This window comes from Panulirus ornatus, chromosome 11 (genome assembly GCF_036320965.1).
Source record: "Panulirus ornatus isolate Po-2019 chromosome 11, ASM3632096v1, whole genome shotgun sequence".
NCBI lineage: Eukaryota > Metazoa > Arthropoda > Malacostraca > Decapoda > Palinuridae > Panulirus > Panulirus ornatus.
This window is the reverse complement of record NC_092234.1, coordinates 21201750-21225393: the sequence shown is the minus strand read 5'-3', so window position 1 is coordinate 21225393 and position 23644 is coordinate 21201750. Positions and strand designations below refer to the sequence as shown.

Here is a 23644-nt window from a genome sequence, read left to right as displayed (position 1 = left end):
TCCAGCCGTAGAGATAATGAGATCTCCCGGGAGTGAGAGATACCTACTACCTCCAGCCGGAGAGATAATGAGATCTCCCGGGAGTGAGAGATACCTACTACCTCCAGCCGTAGAGATAATGAGATCTCCCGGGAGTGAGAGATACGTACTAGCTCCAGCCGGAGAGATAATGAGACGCATCAATACCAGTAGTTGCCGTAGTAGTAGGAATGGTCTCCTCCTGCTGGAACATTTCCTGGTATTGTGGAGATGTACTTGGTACTAGAGACACCATGGAAATACACGGGGTATACCGCCTGGAAATGGAAGGATACCGCCTGGAAATGGAAGGATACTGCCTGGAAATGGAAGGATACCGCCTGGAAATGGAAGGATACTGCCTGGAAATGGAAGGATACCGCCTGGAAATGGAAAGGTATTGACTGGAAATAGAAGGATACTGCCTGGAAATGGAAGGATACCGCCTGGAAATGGAAGGATACTGCCTGGAAATGGAAGGATACCGCCTGGAAAGGGAAGGATACTGCCTGGAAATGGAAGGATACCGCCTGGAAAGGGAAGGATACTGCCTGAAAATGGAAGGATACTGCCTGGAAATGGAAGGATACTGCCTGGAAATGGAAGGATACTGCCTGGAAATGGATGGATACCGCATGGAAATGGAGGGATACCGCATGGAAATGGAAGGATACTGCCTGGAAATGGAAGGATACTGCCTGGAAATGGATGGATACCGCATGGAAATGGAAGGATACTGCCTGGAAATGGAAAGGTATTGACTGGAAATAGAAGGATGCTGACTAGAAACAGATTCACTGCCTGGAACTGGAGAGATACTGCCTGGAACTGGAGAGATACTGCCTGGAACTGGAGAGATACTGCCTGGAACTGGAGAGATACTGCCTGGAACTGGAGAGATACTGCCTGGAACTGGAGAGATACTGCCTGGAACTGGAGAGATACTGCCTGGAACTGGAGAGATACTGCCTGGAACTGGAGAGATACTGCCTGGAACTGGAGAGATACTGCCAGGAACTGGAGAGATACTGCCTGGAACTGGAGAGATACTGCCTGGAACTGGAGAGATACTGCCTGGAACTGGAGAGATACTGCCTGGAACTGGAGAGATACTGCCTGGAACTGGAGAGATACTGCCAGGAACTAGAGAGATACTGCCTGGAACTGAAGAGATACTGCCTGGAACTGGAGAGATACTGCCTGGAACTGAAGAGATACTGCCTGGAACTGGAGAGATACTGCCTCGATCAAAACATAATTTTCGTAGAACTAGAAAGCTTTTGTCAAGAAGTTGAAAGATAACTACAAGAACACGAGCAACATGCTGGAACCAGGAGGATAATGTCTGGAACTACAGGGAAATTACCTGGAGGTAAAGAGATACTACCAGGAAGGAGGGAGATACTACCAGGAAGGAGGGAGATACTTCCAGGAAGGAGAGAGATACTACCAGGAAGGAGGGAGATACTACCAGGAAGGAGGGAGATACTACCAGGAAGGAGGGAGATACTACCAGGAAGGAGGGAGATACTACCAGGAAGGAGGGAGATACTACCAGGAAGGAGGGAGATACTACCAGGAAGGAGAGAGATACTACCAGGAAGGAGGGAGATACTACCAGGAAGGAGGGAGATACTACCAGGAAGGAGAGAGATACTACCAGAAAGGAGAGAGATACTACCAGGAAGGAGGGAGATACTACCAGGAAGGAGGGAGATACTACCAGGAAGGAGGGAGATGCTACCAGGAAGGAGGGAGATACTACCAGGAAGGAGGGAGATACTACCAGGAAGGAGGGAGATACTACCAGGAAGGAGGGAGATACTACCAGGAAGTTGGGAGATACCACCAGGAAGGAGAGAGATACTACCAGGAAGGAGGGAGATACTACCAGGAAGGAGGGAGGTACTACCAGGAAGGAGGGAGATACTACCAGGAAGGAGAGAGATACTACCAGGAAGGAGGGAGATACTACCAGGAAGGAGGGAGAAACTACCAGGAAGGAGGGAGATACTACCAGGAAGGAGGGAGACAGGTGGCCTGGTAAGAGAGAGATACTACCAGGAAGGAGGGAGATACTACCAGGAAGGAGGGAGATACTACCAGGGAGGAGGGAGATACTACCAGGAAGGAGGGAGACAGGTGGCCTGGTAAGAGAGAGATACTACCAGGAAGGAGAGAGATACTACCAGGAAGGAGGGAGATACTACCAGGAAGGAGAGAGATACTACCAGGAAGGAGGGAGATACTACCAGGAAGGAGGGAGATACTACCAGGGAGGAGGGAGATACTACCAGGGAGGAGGGAGATACTACCAGGAAGGAGGGAGATACTACCAGGAAGGAGGGAGATACTACCAGGGAGGAAGGAGATACTACCAGGAAGGAGGGAGATACTACCAGGAAGGAGGGAGATACTACCAGGGAGGAGGGAGATACTACCAGGAAGGAGGGAGATACTACCAGGAAGGAGGGAGATACTACCAGGAAGGAGGGAGATACTACCAGGAAGGAGAGAGATACTACCAGGAAGGAGGGAGATACTACCAGGAAGGAGGGAGATACTACCAGGGAGGAGGGAGATACTACCAGGAAGGAGGGAGATACTACCAGGAAGGAGGGAGATACTACCAGGAAGGAGGGAGAGACTACCAGGGAGGAGGGAGATACTACCAGGAAGGAGGGAGATACTACCAGGAAGGAGGGAGATACTACCAGGAAGGAGGGAGATACTACCAGGAAGGAGGGAGATACTACCAGGAAGGAGGGAGATACTACCAGGAAGGAGGGAGATACTACCAGGAAGGAGGGAGATACTACCAGGAAGGAGGGAGATACTACCAGGAAGGAGAGAGATACTACCAGGAAGGAGGGAGATACTACCAGGAAGGAGGAGATACTACCAGGAAGGAGGGAGATACTACCAGGAAGGAGGGAGATACTACCAGGAAGGAGGGAGATACTACCAGGAAGGAGGGAGATACTACCAGGAAGGAGGGAGATACTACCAGGAAGGAGGGAGATACTACCAGGAAGGAGGGAGATACTACCAGGAAGGAGGGAGATACTACCAGGAAGGAGGGAGATACTACCAGGAAGGAGGGAGATACTACCAGGAAGGAGGGAGATACTACCAGGAAGGAGGGAGATACTACCAGGAAGGAGGGAGATACTACCAGGAAGGAGGGAGATACTACCAGGAAGGAGGGAGATACTACCAGGAAGGAGGGAGATACTACCAGGAAGGAGGGAGATACTACCAGGAAGGAGGGAGATACTACCAGGAAGGAGGGAGATACTACCAGGAAGGAGGGAGATACTACCAGGAAGGAGAGAGATACTACCAGGAAGGAGGGAGATACTACCAGGAAGGAGGGAGATACTACCAGGAAGGAGGGAGATACTACCAGGAAGGAGGAGATACTACCAGGAAGGAGGAGATACTACCAGGAAGGAGGGAGATACTACCAGGAAGGAGGGAGATACTACCAGGAAGGAGGGAGATACTACCAGGAAGGAGGGAGATACTACCAGGAAGGAGGGAGATACTACCAGGAAGGAGGGAGATACTACCAGGAAGGAGAGAGATACTACCAGGAAGGAGGAGATACTACCAGGAAGGAGGGAGATACTACCAGGAAGGAGAGAGATACTACCAGGAAGGAGAGAGATACTACCAGGAAGGAGGGAGATACTACCAGGAAGGAGGGAGATACTACCAGGAAGGAGGGAGATACTACCAGGAAGGAGGGAGATACTACCAGGAAGGAGGGAGATACTACCAGGAAGGAGGGAGATACTACCAGGAAGGAGGGAGATACTACCAGGAAGGAGGGAGATACTACCAGGAAGGAGGGAGATACTACCAGGAAGGAGGGAGATACTACCAGGAAGGAGGGAGATACTACCAGGAAGGAGAGAGATACTACCAGGAAGGAGGGAGATACTACCAGGAAGGAGGGAGATACTACCAGGAAGGAGGGAGATACTACCAGGAAGGAGGGAGATACTACCAGGAAGGAGGGAGATACTACCAGGAAGGAGGAGATACTACCAGGAAGGAGGGAGATACTACCAGGAAGGAGGGAGATACTACCAGGAAGGAGGGAGATACTACCAGGAAGGAGGGAGATACTACCAGGAAGGAGGGAGATACTACCAGGAAGGAGAGGAGATACTACCAGGAAGGAGGGAGATACTACCAGGAAGGAGGGAGATACTACCAGGAAGGAGGGAGATACTACCAGGAAGGAGGGAGATACTACCAGGAAGGAGGGAGATACTACCAGGAAGGAGGAGATACTACCAGGAAGGAGGAGATACTACCAGGAAGGAGGGAGATACTACCAGGAAGGAGAGAGATACTACCAGGAAGGAGAGAGATACTACCAGGAAGGAGGGAGATACTACCAGGAAGGAGAGAGATACTACCAGGAAGGAGGGAGATACTACCAGGAAGGAGAGAGATACTACCAGGAAGGAGGGAGATACTACCAGGAAGGAGAGAGATACTACCAGGAAGGAGGGAGATACTACCAGGAAGGAGGGAGATACTACCAGGAAGGAGAGAGATACTACCAGGAAGGAGGGAGATACTACCAGGAAGGAGGGAGATACTACCAGGAAGGAGGAGATACTACCAGGAAGGAGGGAGATACTACCAGGAAGGAGAGAGATACTACCAGGAAGGAGGGAGATACTACCAGGAAGGAGAGAGATACTACCAGGAAGGAGGGAGATACTACCAGGAAGGAGAGAGATACTACCAGGAAGGAGGAGATACTACCAGGAAGGAGAGAGATACTACCAGGAAGGAGAGAGATACTACCAGGAAGGAGGGAGATACTACCAGGAAGGAGGGAGATACTACCAGGAAGGAGAGAGATACTACCAGGAAGGAGGGAGATACTACCAGGAAGGAGAGAGATACTACCAGGAAGGAGGGAGATACTACCAGGAAGGAGGGAGATACTACCAGGAAGGAGGGAGATACTACCAGGAAGGAGGGAGATACTACCAGGAAGGAGAGAGATACTACCAGGAAGGAGGGAGATACTACCAGGAAGGAGGGAGACAGGTGGCCTGGTAAGAGAGAGATGTTGTTGGTCACTATGGCGACCCCACCAGCCAGGCAACACATTGATTCTGGACCGTCGATATATTGAAGTGCGTTACCGGATGACCCTCCACCACACACTCAAGAGTGCGTGTCAGGGTCACCCTTCACCACACACTCAAGAGTGCGTGTCAGGGTCACCCTCCACCACACACTCAAGAGTGCGTGTCAGGGTCACCCTCCACCACACACTCAAGAGTGCGTGTCAGGGTCACCCTCCTCCACACACTCTAGAGTGCGTGTCAGGGTCACCCTCTTCCACACACTCAAGAGTGCGTGTCAGGGTCACCCTCCACCACACACTCAAGAGTGCGTGTCAGGGTCACCCTCCCCCACACACTCAAGAGTGCGTGTCAGGGTCACCCTCCCCCACACACTCAAGAGTGCGTGTCAGGGTCACCCTCCTCCACACACTCAAGAATGCGTGTCAGGGTCACCCTCCTCCACACACTCAAGAGTGCGTGTCAGGGTCACCCTCCCCCACACACTCAAGAGTGCGTGTCAGGGTCACCCTCCTCCACACACTCAAGAGTGCGTGTCAGGGTCACCCTCCCCCACACACTCAAGAGTGCGTGTCAGGGTCACCCTCCTCCACACACTCAAGAGTGCGTGTCAGGGTCACCCTCCTCCACACACTCAAGAGTGCGTGTCAGGGTCACCCTCCCCCACACACTCAAGAGTGCGTGTCAGGGTCACCCTCCTCCACACACTCAAGAGTGCGTGTCAGGGTCACCCTCCTCCACACACTCAAGAGTGCGTGTCAGGGTCACCCTCCTCCACACACTCAAGAGTGCGTGTCAGGGTCACCTCTTACCACATACTGGAGAGTGCGTGTCAGGGTCACCCTCCTCCACACACTCAAGAGTGCGTGTCAGGGTCACCCTCCTCCACACACTCAAGAGTGCGTGTCAGGGTCACCCTCCCCCACACACTCAAGAGTGCGTGTCAGGGTCACCCTCCTCCACACACTCAAGAGTGCGTGTCAGGGTCACCCTCCTCCACACACTCAAGAGTGCGTGTCAGGGTCACCCTCCTCCACACACTTAAGAGTGCGTGTCAGGGTCACCCTCCCCCACACACTCAAGAGTGCGTGTCAGGGTCACCCTCCTCCACACACTTAAGAGTGCGTGTCAGGGTCACCTTCCACCACACGTACATGCCAGTTCAAGTGTTCACTTGTCCACTAACACTCAGGCATAAACATTTCCAGGCCAACCTCGTGCTCAGCTATATACTAATACTCAAGTATAAGCTCTTGCTCAAGCATGATCTCGCACTCAAATTGCAATTCTTACTTAAGCACTTGAGGACTGAGGCTCAAGTAACAGTTCCCACTTGAGGAAGAACTGAGGCTCAAGTAACAGTTCCCACTTGAGAACTGAGGCTCAAGTAACAGTTCCCACTTGAGGAAGAACTGAGGCTCAAGTAACAGTTCCCACTTGAGAACTGAGGCTCAAGTAACAGTTCCCACTTGAGGAAGAACTGAGGCTCAAGTAACAGTTCCCACTTGAGAACTGAGGCTCAAGTAACATTTCCCACTTGAGGAAGAACTGAGGCTCAAGTAACAGTTCCCACTTGAGGAAGAACTGAGGCTCAAGTAACAGTTCCCACTTGAGGAAGAACTGAGGCTCAAGTAACAGTTCCCACTTGAGGAAGAACTGAGGCTCAAGTAACAGTTCCCACTTGAGGAAGAACTGAGGCTCAAGTAACAGTTCCCACTTGAGGAAGAACTGAGGCTCAAGTAACAGTTCCCACTTGAGGAAGAACTGAGGCTCAAGTAACAGTTCCCACTTGAGGAAGAACTAAGGCTCAAGTAACAGTTCCCACTTGAGAACTGAGGCTCAAGTAACAGTTCCCACTTGAGGAAGAACTGAGGCTCAAGTAACAGTTCCCACTTGAGGAAGAACTGAGGCTCAAGTAACAGTTCCCACTTGAGAACTGAGGCTCAAGTAACAGTTCCCACTTGAGGAAGAACTGAGGCTCAAGTAACAGTTCCCACTTGAGAACTGAGGCTCAAGTAACAGTTCCCACTTGAGGAAGAACTGAGGCTCAAGTAACAGTTCCCACTTGAGGAAGAACTGAGGCTCAAGTAACAGTTCCCACTTGAGAACTGAGGCTCAAGTAACAGTTCCCACTTGAGAACTGAGGCTCAAGTAACAGTTCCCACTTGAGGAAGAACTGAGGCTCAAGTAACAGTTCCCACTTGAGAACTGAGGCTCAAGTAACAGTTCCCACTTGAGGAAGAACTGAGGCTCAAGTAACAGTTCCCACTTGAGGAAGAACTGAGGCTCAAGTAACAGTTCCCACTTGAGAACTGAGGCTCAAGTAACAGTTCCCACTTGAGAACTGAGGCTCAAGTAACAGTTCCCACTTGAGAACTGAGGCTCAAGTAACAGTTCCCACTTGAGAACTGAGGCTCAAGTAACAGTTCCCACTTGAGGACTGAGGCTCAAGTAACAGTTCCCATTTGAGGACTGAGGCTCAAGTAACAGTTCCCACTTGAGGAAGAACTGAGGCTCAAGTAACAGTTCCCACTTGAGGACTGAGGCTCAAGTAACAGTTCCCACTTGAGGACTGAGGCTCAAGTAACAGTTCCCACTTGAGGAAGAACTGAGGCTCAAGTAACAGTTCCCACTTGAGAACTGAGGCTCAAGTAACAGTTCCCACTTGAGGAAGAACTGAGGCTCAAGTAACAGTTCCCACTTGAGGAAGAACTGAGGCTCAAGTAACAGTTCCCACTTGAGGAAGAACTGAGGCTCAAGTAACAGTTCCCACTTGAGGAAGAACTGAGGCTCAAGTAACAGTTCCCACTTGAGGAAGAACTGAGGCTCAAGTAACAGTTCCCACTTGAGGAAGAACTAAGGCTCAAGTAACAGTTCCCACTTGAGAACTGAGGCTCAAGTAACAGTTCCCACTTGAGGAAGAACTGAGGCTCAAGTAACAGTTCCCACTTGAGGAAGAACTGAGGCTCAAGTAACAGTTCCCACTTGAGAACTGAGGCTCAAGTAACAGTTCCCACTTGAGGAAGAACTGAGGCTCAAGTAACAGTTCCCACTTGAGAACTGAGGCTCAAGTAACAGTTTCCACTTGAGGAAGAACTGAGGCTCAAGTAACAGTTCCCACTTGAGGAAGAACTGAGGCTCAAGTAACAGTTCCCACTTGAGAACTGAGGCTCAAGTAACAGTTCCCACTTGAGAACTGAGGCTCAAGTAACAGTTCCCACTTGAGGACTGAGGCTCAAGTAACAGTTCCCATTTGAGAACTGAGGCTCAAGTAACAGTTCCCACTTGAGGAAGAACTGAGGCTCAAGTAACAGTTCCCACTTGAGGACTGAGGCTCAAGTAACAGTTCCCACTTGAGGACTGAGGCTCAAGTAACAGTTCCCACTTGAGGACTGAAGCTCAAGTAACAGTTCCCACTTGAGCACTGAGGCTCAAGTAACAGTTCCCACTTGAGAACTGTTTCCCAGTTATCTTTCCCAGAACCTTATTGATCACAGTCGTGTGTGTCACCAGTGTTTACCACAGTGGCTCGCTCCTAGTCCTCTGGTCTCATAGATACGTGTGAAGTTTGCAGTTGGTCACGACTTTAGCATTGTCTTGCTCCTGCGACATCTTAAGCGGCGTTTCAAGATGATTCTCCACTGTATCTACACACGTCTTTAGCACGTATGGAGAATCATAATGAGGACCATGAGCCTTGTATGGGTTAGGACCGTTTGTGTTAATGTCTGTTCCGGATGTCTCAATGTTTTCTAATACCTCCTCCCCATCCCACTCCACTGGGACGGTAATGTATACCACTGTGAAAACACTTGAGAACTTGTTATTCAGTTGGTCACGTTGCCCCGTACATTATCCTGTACAGTTCTTGCCTCAGAATGTCTTGTTCTGGTGATGTGTTGTGTAGCAGACCAGTCCTGGTGAACACTGGGCAAACCTTGTCTTCTTAACTTGTGGTGTGCACCATGTTCCTTGTTCCACATTCCTTATCCTGGTGTACTTGTTCCTTGTTCTCTGTGGTGGGGGTCGTGTGTTCTCTGTGGTGGGGGTAGTGTGTTCTCTGTGATGCGGGGGTGGTGTATTCTCTGTGGTTGGAGGTAGTGTGTTCTCTTTGGTGGGGGTAGTGTGTTCTCTGTGGTGCGGGGGTAGTGTGTTTTCTGTGGTTGGAGGTAGTGTGTTCTCTTTGGTGGGGGTAGTGTGTTCTCTGTGGTGGGAGGTAGTGTGTTCTCTGTGGTGGAGGTAGTGTGTTCTCTGTGGTGGGAGGTAGTGTGTTCTCTGTGGTGGGGGTAGTGTGTTCTCTGTGGTGGGGTTAGTGTGTTCTCTGTGGTGGGGGTAGTGTGTTCTCTGTGGTGGAGGGTGTGTGGTGGGGGTAGTGTGTTCTCTGTTGGTGGGTGGTGGGGTAGGGTAGTGTGTTCTCTGTGGAGGGGTGGGTGGGGGGTAGTGTGTTGGGTTCTCTGTGGTTGGGAGTGGTGGTGGTGGGGGGTAGTGTGTTTCTCTGTGGAGGGGTTGGGTTGGCTGGTGGGTAGTGTGTTCTCTGTGGTGGGGGTGTGATGGTAGGGGTAGTGAGTTCTCTGTGGTGGGGGTGGTGGTGGTGTAGTATGTTCTCTGTGGTGGGGGGTGGTGGTGGGTAGTGTGTTCTCGGTGGTGGAGATGTGGTGGTGGGGGTAGTGTGTTCTCTGTGGTGGGTGATGGTGGGGGTAGTGTGTTCTCTGTGGTGGGGGGTGGTGGGGGTAGTGTGTTCTCTGTGGTGAGGTGGGTGGTGAGGGGTAGTGTGTTCTCTGTGGTGGGGGTGGTGGTGGGGGTAGTGTGTTCTCTGTGGTGGGTGGTGGTGGGGGGTAGTGTGTTTCTGTGGTGGGGGTGGTGGTGGGGTAGTGTGTTCTCTGTGGTGGGTGTGGTGTGGGGGTAGTGTGTTCTCTGTGGTGGGTGGTGGTGTGGGGGTAGTGTGTTCTCTGTGGTGGTGGGGGGGTAGTGTGTTCTCTGTGGTGGAGTGGTGGTGGTAGGGTAGTGTGTTCTCTGTGGTGGGTGGTGGGGGTAGTGTGTTCTCTGTGGGGGTGGTGGGGGTAGTGTGTTGTGTTGTCTGTGGTGGGGGGTGGTGGTGTGGGGGTAGTGTGTTCTCTGTGGTGAGGGTGGTGGTGGGGGTAGTGTGTTCTCTTGGGGTGGGGTGTGGGGGTAGTGTGTTCTCTGTGGTGGGGGTGGTGGGGGGTAGTGTTGTTCTTGTGGTGGGAGTGTGTGTGTGTGGGGTGGTAGTGTGTTCTCTGTGGTGGGTGGTGGTGGGGGGTTGTGTGTTCTCTGTGGTGGGGTGGTGGTGGGGGTAGTGTGTTCTCTGTGGTGGGGTGGTGGTGGGGTAGTGTGTTCTCTGTGGTGGGGGTGGTGGTGGGGGTGTGTGTTCTCTGTGGTGGGGTGGTGGTGGGGGGTAGTGTGTTCTCTGTGGTGGGTGGTGGTGGGGGGTAGTGTGTTCTCTGTGGTGGGGTGGTGGTGGTGGGGTAGTGTGTTGTCTGTGGTGGGGTGGTGGTGGGGGTAGTGTGTTCTCTGTGGTGGGGGGGGTGGTGGGTAGTGTGTTCTCTGTGGTGGGGTGGTGGGGTGGGGGTAGTGTGTTCTCTGTGGTGAGGTTGGTGGTGGGGTAGTGTGTTCTCTGTGGGGTGGGTGGGGTGGGAGTTGGTAGTGTGTTCTCTGTGGTGGGGGTGGTGGGGGGTAGTGTGTTCTCTGTGGTGGGGTGGTGGGGGGGGTGTGTGTGTTCTCTGTGGTGGGGTGTGGTGTGGGGTAGTGTGTTCTCTGTGTGGGGTGGTGGGGGTGTGTGTTCTCTGTGGTGGGGGTGATGGTGGGGTGTGGGTGGGGTGGGTGGTGGGGGGTTTGTGTGTTCTCTGTGGTGGAGAGTGGTGGATGGGGGTAGCTGTGTTCTCTGTGGTGGGTGGGGGGGTAAGTGTGTTCTCTTGTGGTGTGGAGTGGTCGGGGGGGTAGTGTGTCTCTGTGGTGGAGATCGTGGGTGGTGGTGGGGGGTAGTGTGTTCTCTGTGGTGGAGAGTGGGTGATGGTGGGGTAGTGTGTTCTCTGTGGTGGGTGGTGGGGGGTAGTGTGTTCTCTGTGGTGGAGAGTGGGTGGTGGGGGGTAGTGTGTTCTCTGTGGTGGAGAGTGGGTGGTGGGGGGTAGTGTGTTCTCTGTGGTGGAGAGTGGGTGGATGGTGAGGGTAGTCTGTTCTCTGTGGTGGGAGGGTGGATGGTGGGGGGTAGTGTGTTCTCTGTGGTGGAGAGTGGTGAGGGTGGGGTAGTGTGTTCTCATGTGGTGGTGGATGTGGGGGGTAGTGTGTTCTCTGGGTGGGAGAGTGGTTTGGTGGGGTAGTGTTCTCTGTGGTGGAGAGTGGGTGGATGGTGAGGGTAGTGTGTATCTCTGTGGTGGGAGGTGGATGGTGGGGGGTAGTGTGTTCTCTGTGGTGGAGAGTGGGTGATGGTGGGGTAGTGTGTTCTCTGTGGTGGGTGGTGGGGGTTAGTGTGTTCTCTGTGGTGGGGGGTGGTTGGTGGGGGGTAGTGTGTTCTCTGTGGTGGAGAGTGGGTGGTTGGTGGGGGTAGTGTGTTCTCTGTGGTGGGGGGTGGTTGGTGGGGGGTAGTGTGTTCTCTGTGGTGGGTGGTGGGGGTAGTGTGTTCTCTGTGGTGGGGGGTGGTTGGTGGGGGTAGTGTGTTCTCCAAGTCTTTGATGTGCCACACATTCTTACCTCCTGCATGGTTTGTTTACATTCCCTCTCTCCCTTGCTCTCAAGTGGTTCTCCAGGTGAAAACCTTCCACTGAATTCTTCACGATGGGTAAACGTGAGTGTGTTCCCACTAGCACATGGCTCCTGCCCACACTCCCACTGTGACCTCACTCAGTCTTGGTTTCCTCTCGTTACCTGGTTCTAGTCTTATGTATTTTCTTATCATCTCAATTTATTCCGTTATTTATCAGTTATCATTCTTACTCTCGTTGTTTATCAAACTTCATTACGTTTAGTTTAGCTGTTGTAAATTATTTACACAGGATTCAGCCACTATGAGGTCTGTCAGGTCTTATGTAAATGATCATTTCCTCCCACATACATGTACGTAGCCACCTCACACACACACACACACACACACACACACACACACACACGTCCTGCCATGAGCCAGTGGACGTATTTGCCGTATGATTTACCATGAGGAAATACACGGTAAGCCGTGTAGCCTGACACGGTGTGTGTGTGTGTGTGTGTGTGTGTGTGTGTGTTGGTAACGAGGGCACATCTGTTGTGGTCCTGTATGTCACGTGACCAGTCCTTCCTCAGGTGGATCCTGTGGTCCTCGCCTGTGTTTATGTTTATAATCAATTATTCTGTATGATAATTAGTTGTTTATCCAGGGAGGGAGGCAGGGGGGACTTGTCTCACATTTTCCCTAAACTTGTACGATTTTCTGAATTATTTTTCTAATAATCCACTGATGCTCCTCCAGCATCATACATAAGTCTTTCCAAATCTCTTTTTTTTAACTGGTCTGTCTCCCTGGCGTCGTGCAGGTCGTCATGATACAGTACAGTAGTTCCCACATGAGATTACCACAATGCTTCACGTGCCGCAGCCTGTGTTGTGTGGCCGCCTGCGGCACACCCACCAGAATCTGGCTCGGCTGTGCTGTACGTACAGTGTACGCCATCTTTCCTGTCCGGGTTTGTGTGTGTGTGTGTGTGTGTGTGTGTGTGTGTCGGTTTGTGTGTGTGTGTGTGTGTGTGTGTGTGTGTGTGTGTCGGTTTCTGTGTGTGTGTGGGGGTGGGGTCGTGCCATCGTGGCCAAGGGTCGTACCGTCGTACTTAAAGGTCGCATTGTCTTACATACTGGTCATGACGTTGTGGCTCGAGATGTTAAATGTTATCATACACATCTGTAATATGTATTAGTCATGTATCACTATTGGAATATATGTATGTATTATTATCCATGCATGATTATATGTGTGTGTGTGTGTGTGTGTGAGGTTGTGTACGTGTGTGGGAGGGTGTCATGGCCGCCGACAGGATGGCTGCAAATTGGCGGGAAGCTGAATTTTTTCCGCAGGATGAGCAAGAACAAGCTCAGTCTCTGACAGCCAGTCAAGTATTATCCCTGAAGTATTAAGGTACATTACATTAGTGTTAAGTAATTGTGCTTAATTCATATACATTTGTGTTCGTAAAGGTAAGGAAAGAAAAAAAAACATAGTTTTGCAAGTAATTGCGGCTAATGTGACGGCCGCCATGTTCATCCTGTGAACCGTTGAGCACAGGGATTCAAGATGTCACTAACGGATAAAGTTTATTTTTCCGGACACAGCGACGTACATCAAGGAATATCGGGTAAAATCATACCATTAATTCAATGTAAGTTATATCAGCAGTGTCATGACCTCGGGGTTGGCTGTTAGATATGATAGATAGTAAGCAGTAAACTCTGCGGAAGCGGACAGCTGTTGGTAATGGTGAGGAGATGCGGAGTTATATTAGTAGCGGCAGGAAGATCATGTTGAGAAATGAACCAATGAAAACTGGACTTGATTTCCCATACAAGATTTGTATTGATCGTTCGTCCATTTCCTACGGCAACGTGCATTCAAGTGTGCGCTCAAAGAGGGACAGTTTAGATCGTTGTCATCTTAAGATTCAAGATTGTATATTTCTAAATTACTTCATTAGAAATTGGAAAATTATATATGAAATAAATGTACAATTGAGAACTTTTTAAAAAAAAAAAATCCTTGTTTGAACGCACATTTGTTTCCGTAGTTCTGATCATGGCGTCGGTGTTACCGGACTCCCGAGAATACACCGTTGGTGAAATGTTAACATAGGTGAGACTGTTTTAGGAAGGCAGTCACGTAATACATTTTCTCACCCCAAGGAATTCAACGTTACCCCACTTCTGGAAGCAGCGCAGTCTTGGCCCATTAGAGAGGTTCTGATGCGACTCTATAAATCAGTCGTTGATCAATTGTATAGAAAATCACACTCATAAGATGGCCGCCTCGTTAAGGTAACACTTTATACGTTCCACCCATCAAGGATGTGTGACCAGACTGTGGTGACCTGGTCGGTGTAACGTCATCTTACGAAACTGCTTCGTAACATCAGGTCACACTCTCCTCTGGTCATGTGAAGTGTGAGGATGGCCCGGAAAATGTTAGATATCGTCTCTTGTATGAGCACGACCTGCTGTGTGTGTGTGTGTGTGTGTGTGGAGGGCCAGCTCTACACAGCTGAGATGTCTCACGGTGTTCCAGGCTGCGCCCACACCCCTGCCCCATACACTCTCCTCTTCATAGGATTAACGTGTACGCGGAAGCTGAGACACCCGTATCAACTGTCTTATTAACTATTAAACAACCTGTTTTTCTCTACAACGGCCTCTTTATCTGGTACACATTTAGCCACGGCACTAACTGTGCCATCTTGAGGGAAAGCAGCAAGAGAGGTGGTTCAGTAACCTGTCATGACAGTCCGGTAATTAAGAAGGTTCTCGTCCATCCTGGGGTAAACACCGGGCCGTAGCCCCGCCCACATGTCTACGTCACTCGCCCACGTTGCTTGCTGGATATTTTTCGTAACTTTATACCAGAGAAATATACAAAGTCCTGCTTGGTTGTCAGTTATTTCGTCAAGCGATACGTTTTATTTTTCATGACGAGATTTATTAGTAAGTTAGTTAAGAATATATTGATGTCTTTCAGAAAATCCGATAGACATTTGAATATATAGTAAATACGCTGAAGTACTTTTAGACAACGTTTATGGTATGAGTTGCGGGGATCTCCAACGTTTACTGCTATCATCAGCTGGGTTAAACGTTTGTGTGGATAAGGCGGCAAACGTTGGGTTATTTGTTTTGTCTAAGTCCAGTCAGGGTGTGATGTCATTAAAAAGTGTATTGTAATTACTTCAGTGAGTCATTAAGATCCTGGAAGGTAATTATCTGATTCATTTCCTGCAAAGTTTCAAATATTCAAACTTTTGTAACAAATGTGATTCATTTGTTGATAGTGTGTCCTGCTGTGGGTTACTGTGAGTTACTGTGGTCGCAGGGTATTCCCACACACATACAGTAATATTCCCCTACAGACGGCAGTATTCCCCCACATACAGTAATATTTCCCCACAGACGGCAGTATTCCCCCACATACAGTAATATTCCCCTACAGACGGCAGTATTCCCCCACATACAGTAATATTTCCCCACAGACGGCAGTATTCCCCCTTATACAGTAATATTCCCCTACAGACGGCAGTATTCCCCCACATACAGTAATATTCCCCTACAGACGGCAGTATTCCCCCACATACAGTAATATTTCCCCACAGACGGCAGTATTCCCCCTTATACAGTAATATTCCCCTACAGACGGCAGTATCCCCTCACATACAGCAATATACCCCCACAGACGGCAGTATTCCCCCACATACAGTAATATTTCCCCACAGACGGCAGTATTCCCCCACATACAGTAATATTCCCCCACAGACGGCAGTATTCCCCCACATACAGCAATATACCCCCACAGACGGCAGTATTCCCCCACATACAGTAATAGTGTCCCACAGACGGCAGTATTCCCCCACATACAGTAATATTCCCCCACAGACGGCAGTATTCCCCCAAATACAGTAATATTGTCCCATAGAGGATAATATTTCTCCTCAAAGTTGATATTTCCCGAAACAGTAATATTCCTCCACAGACAATCATATCCCCCCACATCATTATTCCTCCACAGATGGTAATATTCGCCACAGATGGTAATATTCTACCACAGATGGTAACATTCGCTACAGATGGTAATATCCTACCACAGATGGTAATACTCTACCACAGTAATATTCGCCACAGATGGTAATATTCGCCGCAGATGGTAATATTCCTCCACAGATGGTAATATTCGCCACATATGGTGATATTCTACCACAGGAGTTAATGTTCGCTGCAGATGGTAATATTCTTCCACAGATGGTAGTATTCTTCCACAGATGGTAATATTCGCCACAGATGGTAATATTCTTCCACAGATGGTAATATTCGCCACATATGGTGATTTTCTACCACAGGAGTTAATGTTCGCTGCAGATGGTAATATTCTTCCACAGATGGTAGTATTCTTCCTTAGATGGTAATATTCGCCACAGATGGTAATATTCTTCCACAGATGGTAATATTCTTCCACAGATGGTAGTATTCTTCCACAGATGGTAATATTCGCCACAGATGGTAATATTCTTCCACAGATGGTAATATTCTTCCACAGATGGTAATATTCACCCTCACAAGGTGTAATGGTTGACGCAGACGGTAATATGTACCCCACCCGAGTCAGTGTACAGGGTGGAGGTGTGTAGGGTGTAGGCTGAAGGTGTACAGGGTGAAGGTTTACATGGTGTAGGCTGAAGGTGTACAGGGTGAAGGTTTACATGGTGTAGGCTGAAGGTGTACAGGGTGAAGGTTTACATGGTGTAGGCTGAAGGTGTACAGGATGAAGGTGTACAGGGTGAAGGTTTACATGGTGTAGGGTGAAGGTGTACAAGGTGAAGGTGTATAGGGTGGAAGTGTACAAGGTGTAGGGTGGAAGTGTACAGGGTGTAGACTGAAGGTGTGTGTGTCTTCCTGATAGACAAAGTGGCAGTCAAGGTCATAGAGAAAGCCAAGTTGGATCAGAAGACACAGAGGATGCTGGCCCGGGAGATCTCCAACATGGACGCTGTCGCACACCCTAACATTATCAGGTTAGTCCTACACCCACGCCTTCCCCTCCCTACCACACGCCTTCCCCTCCCTACCACACGCCTCCCACACTCCCGTCCTCATCCACCCCCCACAACCACATGCACGGCCAGGCAGTGGGCCAGCCGCTGGTCAGGTAGCCCGGCCCACCCTGGTCCAGGCCCTGGGTCATGTGGGACGGTGGCACCATGTACACAAACACATCTCTCACATACCACATGACAACACATAGTGACCCCCACATCACCACACACGTCTCACCTCTCCTGCTTGTGGCTCTCACATACCACATGACAACACATAGTGACCCCCACATCACCACACACGTCTCACCTCTCCTGCTTGTGGCTCTCACATACCACATGACAACACATAGTGACCCCCACATCACCACACACGTCTCACCTCTCCTGCTTGTGGCTCTCACATACCACATGACAACACATAGTGACCCCCACATCACCACACACGTCTCACCTCTCCTGCTTGTGGCTCTCACATACCACATGACAACACATAGTGACCCCCACATCACCACACACGTCTCACCTCTCCTGCTTGTGGCTCTCACATACCACATGACAACACATAGTGACCCCCACATCACCACACACGTCTCACCTCTCCTGCTTGTGGCTCTCACATACCACATGACAACACATAGTGACCCCCACATCACCACACACGTCTCACCTCTCCTGCTTGTGGCTCTCACATACCACATGACAACACATAGTGACCCCCACATCACCACACACGTCTCACCTCTCATGCTTGTGGCTCTCACATACCACATGACAACACATAGTGACCCCCACATCACCACACACGTCTCACCTCTCATGCTTGTGGCTCTAACTATTACTGTAGATTTGTGTGTGTGGGGGCTGGGTGGTTCCCAGGGGGCCCCCTTGACGGACCCCCAGGCAGCCGGGAAGGTGACCCACCCACTGGTGTTACAGCCCTGCTCGACCCATCACTGTAACATGTCGGTCACGGGCACTGTAACATGTCGGTCACGGGTCACACATGGAACCCATCCCTCAGCTGACCACCATCACTCATCACCATCACCCACACCTTCTCCTCCTCAGTAGCCCAGCCGTGCACGTCCACGTACCCTCGTTTGTGTCGCATCTTCACTTCAGGATCGACGTGTCCAAGTGGTCGTGGCTGTAATACCACAATCATCATTGCTCAAAGTTTCTGTAATTTCTCTAGTTTCTGTAACTCTGCTGTTATGTTTACTATACCTTCCTCACCACCCCACACCCCTCCCACCCTTCCCAGTTCCTCAAATTATGTACCACTCTACCCTCGCCACCGTCATCTCATGATCATAGAGATCCCTCGTCCCCGAGTTACAGGTCAGCATTACAACCTCATCGAGTCTGCTTCTAGTTGGTACAGGAACAGTTCCATCCCAGCCTTTGTGAACATTACCAATAACACAAGTTCTGCCAACACTTTCTTATATAACCCCACACTTTGTTGTATATGTTTTATAACCCCACAGTTTGTTGTGTATGTTTTATAATCCCACAGTTTGTTGTGTATGTTTTATAACCCCACAGTTTGTTGTGTATGTTTTATAACCCAACAGTTTGTTGTGTATGTTTTATAACCCCACAGTTTGTTGCATATCCTTGGGGATAGGGGAGAAAGAATACTTCCCACGCATTCCTCACGTGTCGTAGAAGGCGACTAAAGGGGACGGGAGTGGGGGGGGGGGGGAGCGGTGGAAACCCTTCCCTCCTTGTATTTTAACTTTCTAAAAGGGGAAACAGAAGAAGGAGTCACGCGGGGAGTGCTCATCCTCCTCGAAGGCTCAGATTGGGGTATCTAAATGTGTGTGGATGTAACCAAGATGAGAAAAAAGGAGAGATAGGTCGTATGTTTGAGGAAAGGAACCTGGATGTTTTGGCTCTGAGTGAAACGAAGCTCAAGGGTAAAGGGGAAGAGTGGTTTGGGAATGTTTTGGGAGTATAGTCAGCGGTTAGTTAGAGGACAAGAACAAGGGAAGGAGTAGCACTACTCCTGAAACAGGAGTGGTAGGAGTATGTGATAGAATGTAAGAAAGTAAACTCTAGATTGATATGGGTAAAACTAAAAGTGGATGGAGAGAGATGGGTGATTATTGGTGCATATGCACCTGGGCATGAGAAGAAAGATTATGAGAGGCAAGTGTTTTGGGAGCATCTGAGTGAGTGTGTCAGTAGTTTTGATGCACGAGACCGGGTTATAGTGATGGGTGATTTGAATGCAAAGGTGAGTACTGTGGCAGTTGAGGGAATAATTGGTGTACATGGGGTGTTCAGTGTTCTAAAAGGAAATGGTGAAGAGCTTGTAGATTTATGTGCTGAAAAAGGACTGGTGATTGGGAATACCTGGTTTAAAAAGAGAGATATACATAAGTATACGTATGTAAGTAGGAGAGATGGCCAGAGAGCGTCATTGGATTACGTGTTAATTGATAGGCGCGCGAAAGAGAGACTTTTGGATGTTAATATGCTGAGAGGTGCTACTGGAGGGATGTTTGATCATTATCTTGTGGAGGCGAAGGTGAAGATTTGTAGAGGTATTCAGAAAAGAAGAGAGAATGTTGGGGTGAAAAGAGTGGTGAGAATAAGTGAGCTTGGGAAGGAGACTTGTGTGAGGAAGTACCAGGAGAGACTGAGTACAGAATGGAAAAAGGTGAGAACAAAGGACGTAAGGGGAGTGGGGGAGGAATGGGATGTATTTAGGGAAGCAGTGATGGCTTGCGCAAAAGATGCTTGTGGCATGAGAAGCGTGGGAGGTGGGCAGATTAGAAAGGGTAGTGAGTGGTGGGATGAAGAAGTAAGATTATTAGTGAAAGAGAAGAGAGAGGCATTTGGACGATTACAAATGATTGGGAGATTATAAAAGAAAGAGGCAGGAGATCAAGAGAAAGGTGCAAGAGGTGAAAAAGAGGGCAAATGAGAATTGGGGTGAGAGAGTATCATTAAATTTTAGGGAGAATAGAAAGATGTTTTCAAAGGAGGTAAATAAAGTGCGTAAGACAAGGGAACAAATGGGAACTTCAGTGAAGGGGGCTAGTGGGGAGGTGATAACAAGTAGTGGTGATGTGAGAAGGAGATGGAGTGAGTATTTTGAAGGTTTGTTGAATGTGTTTGATGATAGAGTGGCAGATATAGGGTGTTTTGGTCGAGGTGGTGTGCAAAGTGAGAGGGTTAGGGAGAATGATTTGGTAAACAGAGAAGAGGTAGTGAAAGCTTTGCGGAAGATGAAAGCCGGCAAGGCAGCGGGTTTGGATGATATTGCAGTGGAATTTATTAATAAAGGGGGTGACTGAATTGTTGACTGGTTGGTAAGGTTATTTGATGTATGTATGACTCATGGTGAGGTGCCAGAGGATTGGAGGAATGCTTGCATAGTGCCATTGTACAAAGGCAAAGGGGATAAGAGTGAGTGCTCAAATTACAGAGGTATAAGTTTGTTGAGTATTCCTGGGAAATTATAAGGGAGGGTATTGATTGAGAGGGTAAAGGCATGTACAGAGCATCAGACTGGGGAAGAGCAGTATGGTTTCAGAAGAAGTAGAGGATGTGTGGATCAGGTTTTTGCTTTGAAGAATGTATGTGAGAGATACTTAGAAAAGCAAATGGATTTGTATGTGGCATTTATGGATCTGGAGAAGGAATATGATGGAGTTGATAGAGATGCTCTGTGGAAGGTATTAAGAATATATGGTGTGGGAGGCAAGTTGTTAGAAGCAGTGAAAAGTTTTTATCGAGGATGTAAGGCATGTGTACGTATAGGAAGAGAGGAAGGTGATTGGTTCTCAGTGAATGTTGGTTTACGGCAGGGGTGTGTGATGTCTCCATGGTTGTTTAATTTGTTTATGGATGGGGTTGTTAGGGAGGTGAATGCAAGAGTTTTGGAAAGAGGGGCAAGTATGCAGTCTGTTGTGGATGAGAGAGCTTGGGAAGTGAGTCAGTTGTTGTTCGCTGATGATACAGCGCTGGTGGCTGATTCGTGTTAGAAACTGCAGAGGCTGGTGACTGAGTTTGGTAAAGTGTGTGAAAGAAGAAAGCTGAGAGTAAATGTGAATAAGAGCAAGGTTATTAGGTACAGTGGGGTTGAGGGTCAAGTCAATTGGGAGGTAAGTTTGAATGGAGAAAAACTGGAAGAAGTGAAGTGTTTTAGATATCTAGGAGCGGATTTGGCTGCGGATGGAACCATGGAAGTGGAAGTGAATCATAGGGTAGAGGAGGTGGCGAAAGTTCTGGGAGCGTTGAAGAATGTGTGGAAGTCGAGAACATTATCTCGGAAAGCAAAAATGGGTATGTTTGAAGGATTACTGGTTCCAACAATGTTATATGGTTGCGAGGCGTGGGCTATAGAAAGAGTTGTGCGGAGGAGGGTGGATGTGCTGGAAATGAGATGTTAGAGGACAATATATGGTGTGAGGTGGTTTGATCGAGTAAGTAATGTAAGGGTAAGAGAGATGTGTGGTAATAAAAAGAGTGTGGTTGAGAGAGCAGAAGAGGGTGTTTTGAAATGGTTTGGTCACATGGAGAGAATGAGTGAGGAAAGATTGACAGAGAGGATATATGTGTGAGAGGTAGAGGGAACGAGGAGAAGTGGGAGACCAAATTGGAAGTGGAAGGATGGAGTGAAAAAGATTTTCATTGATCGGGGCCTGAACATGCAGGAGGGTGAAAGGCGTGCAAGGAGTAGAGTGAATTGGAACTATGTGGTATACCGGGGTCGAAGTGCTGTCAAAGGATTGAACCAGGGCATGTAAAACGTCTGGGGTAAACCATGGAAAGTTCTGTGGGGCCTTGATGTGGAAAGGGAGCTGTGGTTTCGGTGCATTATTACATGACGGCTAGAGACTGAGTGTGAACGAATGTGGCCTTTGTTGTCTTTTCCTAGCGCTACCTCGCGCACATGAGGGGGGAGGGGGTTGTTATTTCATGTGTGGCAGGGTGGCGATGGGAATGAATAAAGGCAGACAGTAGGAATTATGTACATGTGTATATATGTATATGTCTGTGTGTGTATATATATGTATACGTTGAGATGTATAAGCATGTATATTTGCGTGTGTGGACGTGTATGTATATACATGTGTATGTGGGTGGGTTGGGCCATTTCTTTCGTCTGTTTCCTTGCGCTACCTCGCAAACGCGGGAGACAGCGACAAAGCAAAATAGTTTGTTGTGTATGTTTTATAACCCCACAGTTTGTTGTGTATGTTTTATAACCCCACAATTTGTTGTGTATGTTTTATAACCCTACAGTTTGTTGTGCATATTTTCTACGTATCATCTTCAGCTGCAAGTTTAGTTAGTAGATACTAAACACCAGCAGGCCAGGGAACTACTACCATCCTGATTATTATAATTTTCATTATTTTCTATATTTTATTATACTTGGTCGCCGTTTCCCGCGTCAGAAAGGTAGCGCCAGGAAACAGACGAAGAATGGTGCATCCACTCGTATACACATATATACACATAAACGCCCATACACGCATATATATGTACATATACATATACATATCAACATATACACATTTACATACATATACATACACATTCACAGACATACATGTATATACACGGGTATATATTCATACTTGCTAGACTTCATCCATTCCGACGCTACCCCACCCCACAGGAAACAGCATCGCTACCCCCTTCTTCAGCGAGGTAGCGCCAGGAAAACAGACAACAAAGATCACATTCGTTCACACTCAGTCTCTAGCTATCTCTAGCTTTCCACATTCTGGCCTCACAGACCTTTCCATGGTTTACCCCAGACGCTTCACATGCCCTGGTTCAGTCCATTGACAGCACGTCGACCCTGGTATACCATATCGTTCCAATTCACTCTATTCCTTGCACGCCTTTCACTCTCCTGTATGTTCAGGCCCCGATCGCTCAAAATCTTTTTCACTCCATCCATGCACCCCCAATTTGGTCTCCCGCTTTTCCTTGTTCCCTCCACCTCTGACACATGTATCCTCTTTGTCAATCTTTCTTCACTCATTCTCTCCATGTGACCAAACCATTTCAATACACCCTCTTCTGCTCTCAACAACACTCTTTTTATTACCACACATCTCTTTTATCCTTTCATTATTTACTCGATCAAACCACCTCTCACCACATATTGTCCTCAAACATCTCATTTCCAGCACATCCACCCTCCTCCGCACAACCCCATCTATAGCCCACGCCTCACAACTATACAACATTATTGGAACCACTATTCCTTCAAACACCCATTTTTGATTTCCGAAATAATGTTCTCGACTTCCACACATTCTTCAACGCTCCCAGAACTTTCGCCCCCTCCCCCACCCTGTGACTCACTTCCGCTTCCATGGTTCCATCCGCTGCCAGATCCACTTCCAGATATCTAAAACACTTTACTTCCTCCAGTTTTTCTCCATTCAAACTTACCTCCCAATTGACTTGACCGTCAACCCTACTGTACCTAATAACCTTGCTCTTATTCACATTTACTCTCAACTTTCTACTTTCACACACTTTTCCAAACTCAGTCACCAACTTCTGCAGTTTCTCACTATCATTATTGCTGTTTTGTTGTTATCATTATCATTATTATTATTATTATTATTATTATTCCCTGGGGATAGGGGAGAAAGAATACTTCCCACGTATTCCCTGCGTGTCGTAGAAGGCGACTAAAATGGAAGGGAGCGGGGGGCTGGAAATCCTCCCCTCTTTTTTTTTTTTTTTTTTTTTTTAATT

The 23644-nt window shown here is 48.7% G+C and overlaps 1 protein-coding gene across 1 annotated transcript in view; it reads left to right on the top strand.

Moving 5' to 3' along the window:
- Window positions 1-23644, top strand: part of LOC139751372 (serine/threonine-protein kinase NIM1-like) — a 231610-nt gene that overhangs the window by 174392 nt on the left and 33574 nt on the right. The window contains exon 5 of the mRNA XM_071666738.1: window positions 16768-16879. Within this exon, the coding sequence (XP_071522839.1) occupies window positions 16768-16879 (112 nt within the window). The remainder of the gene's footprint in view (window positions 1-16767; window positions 16880-23644) is intronic.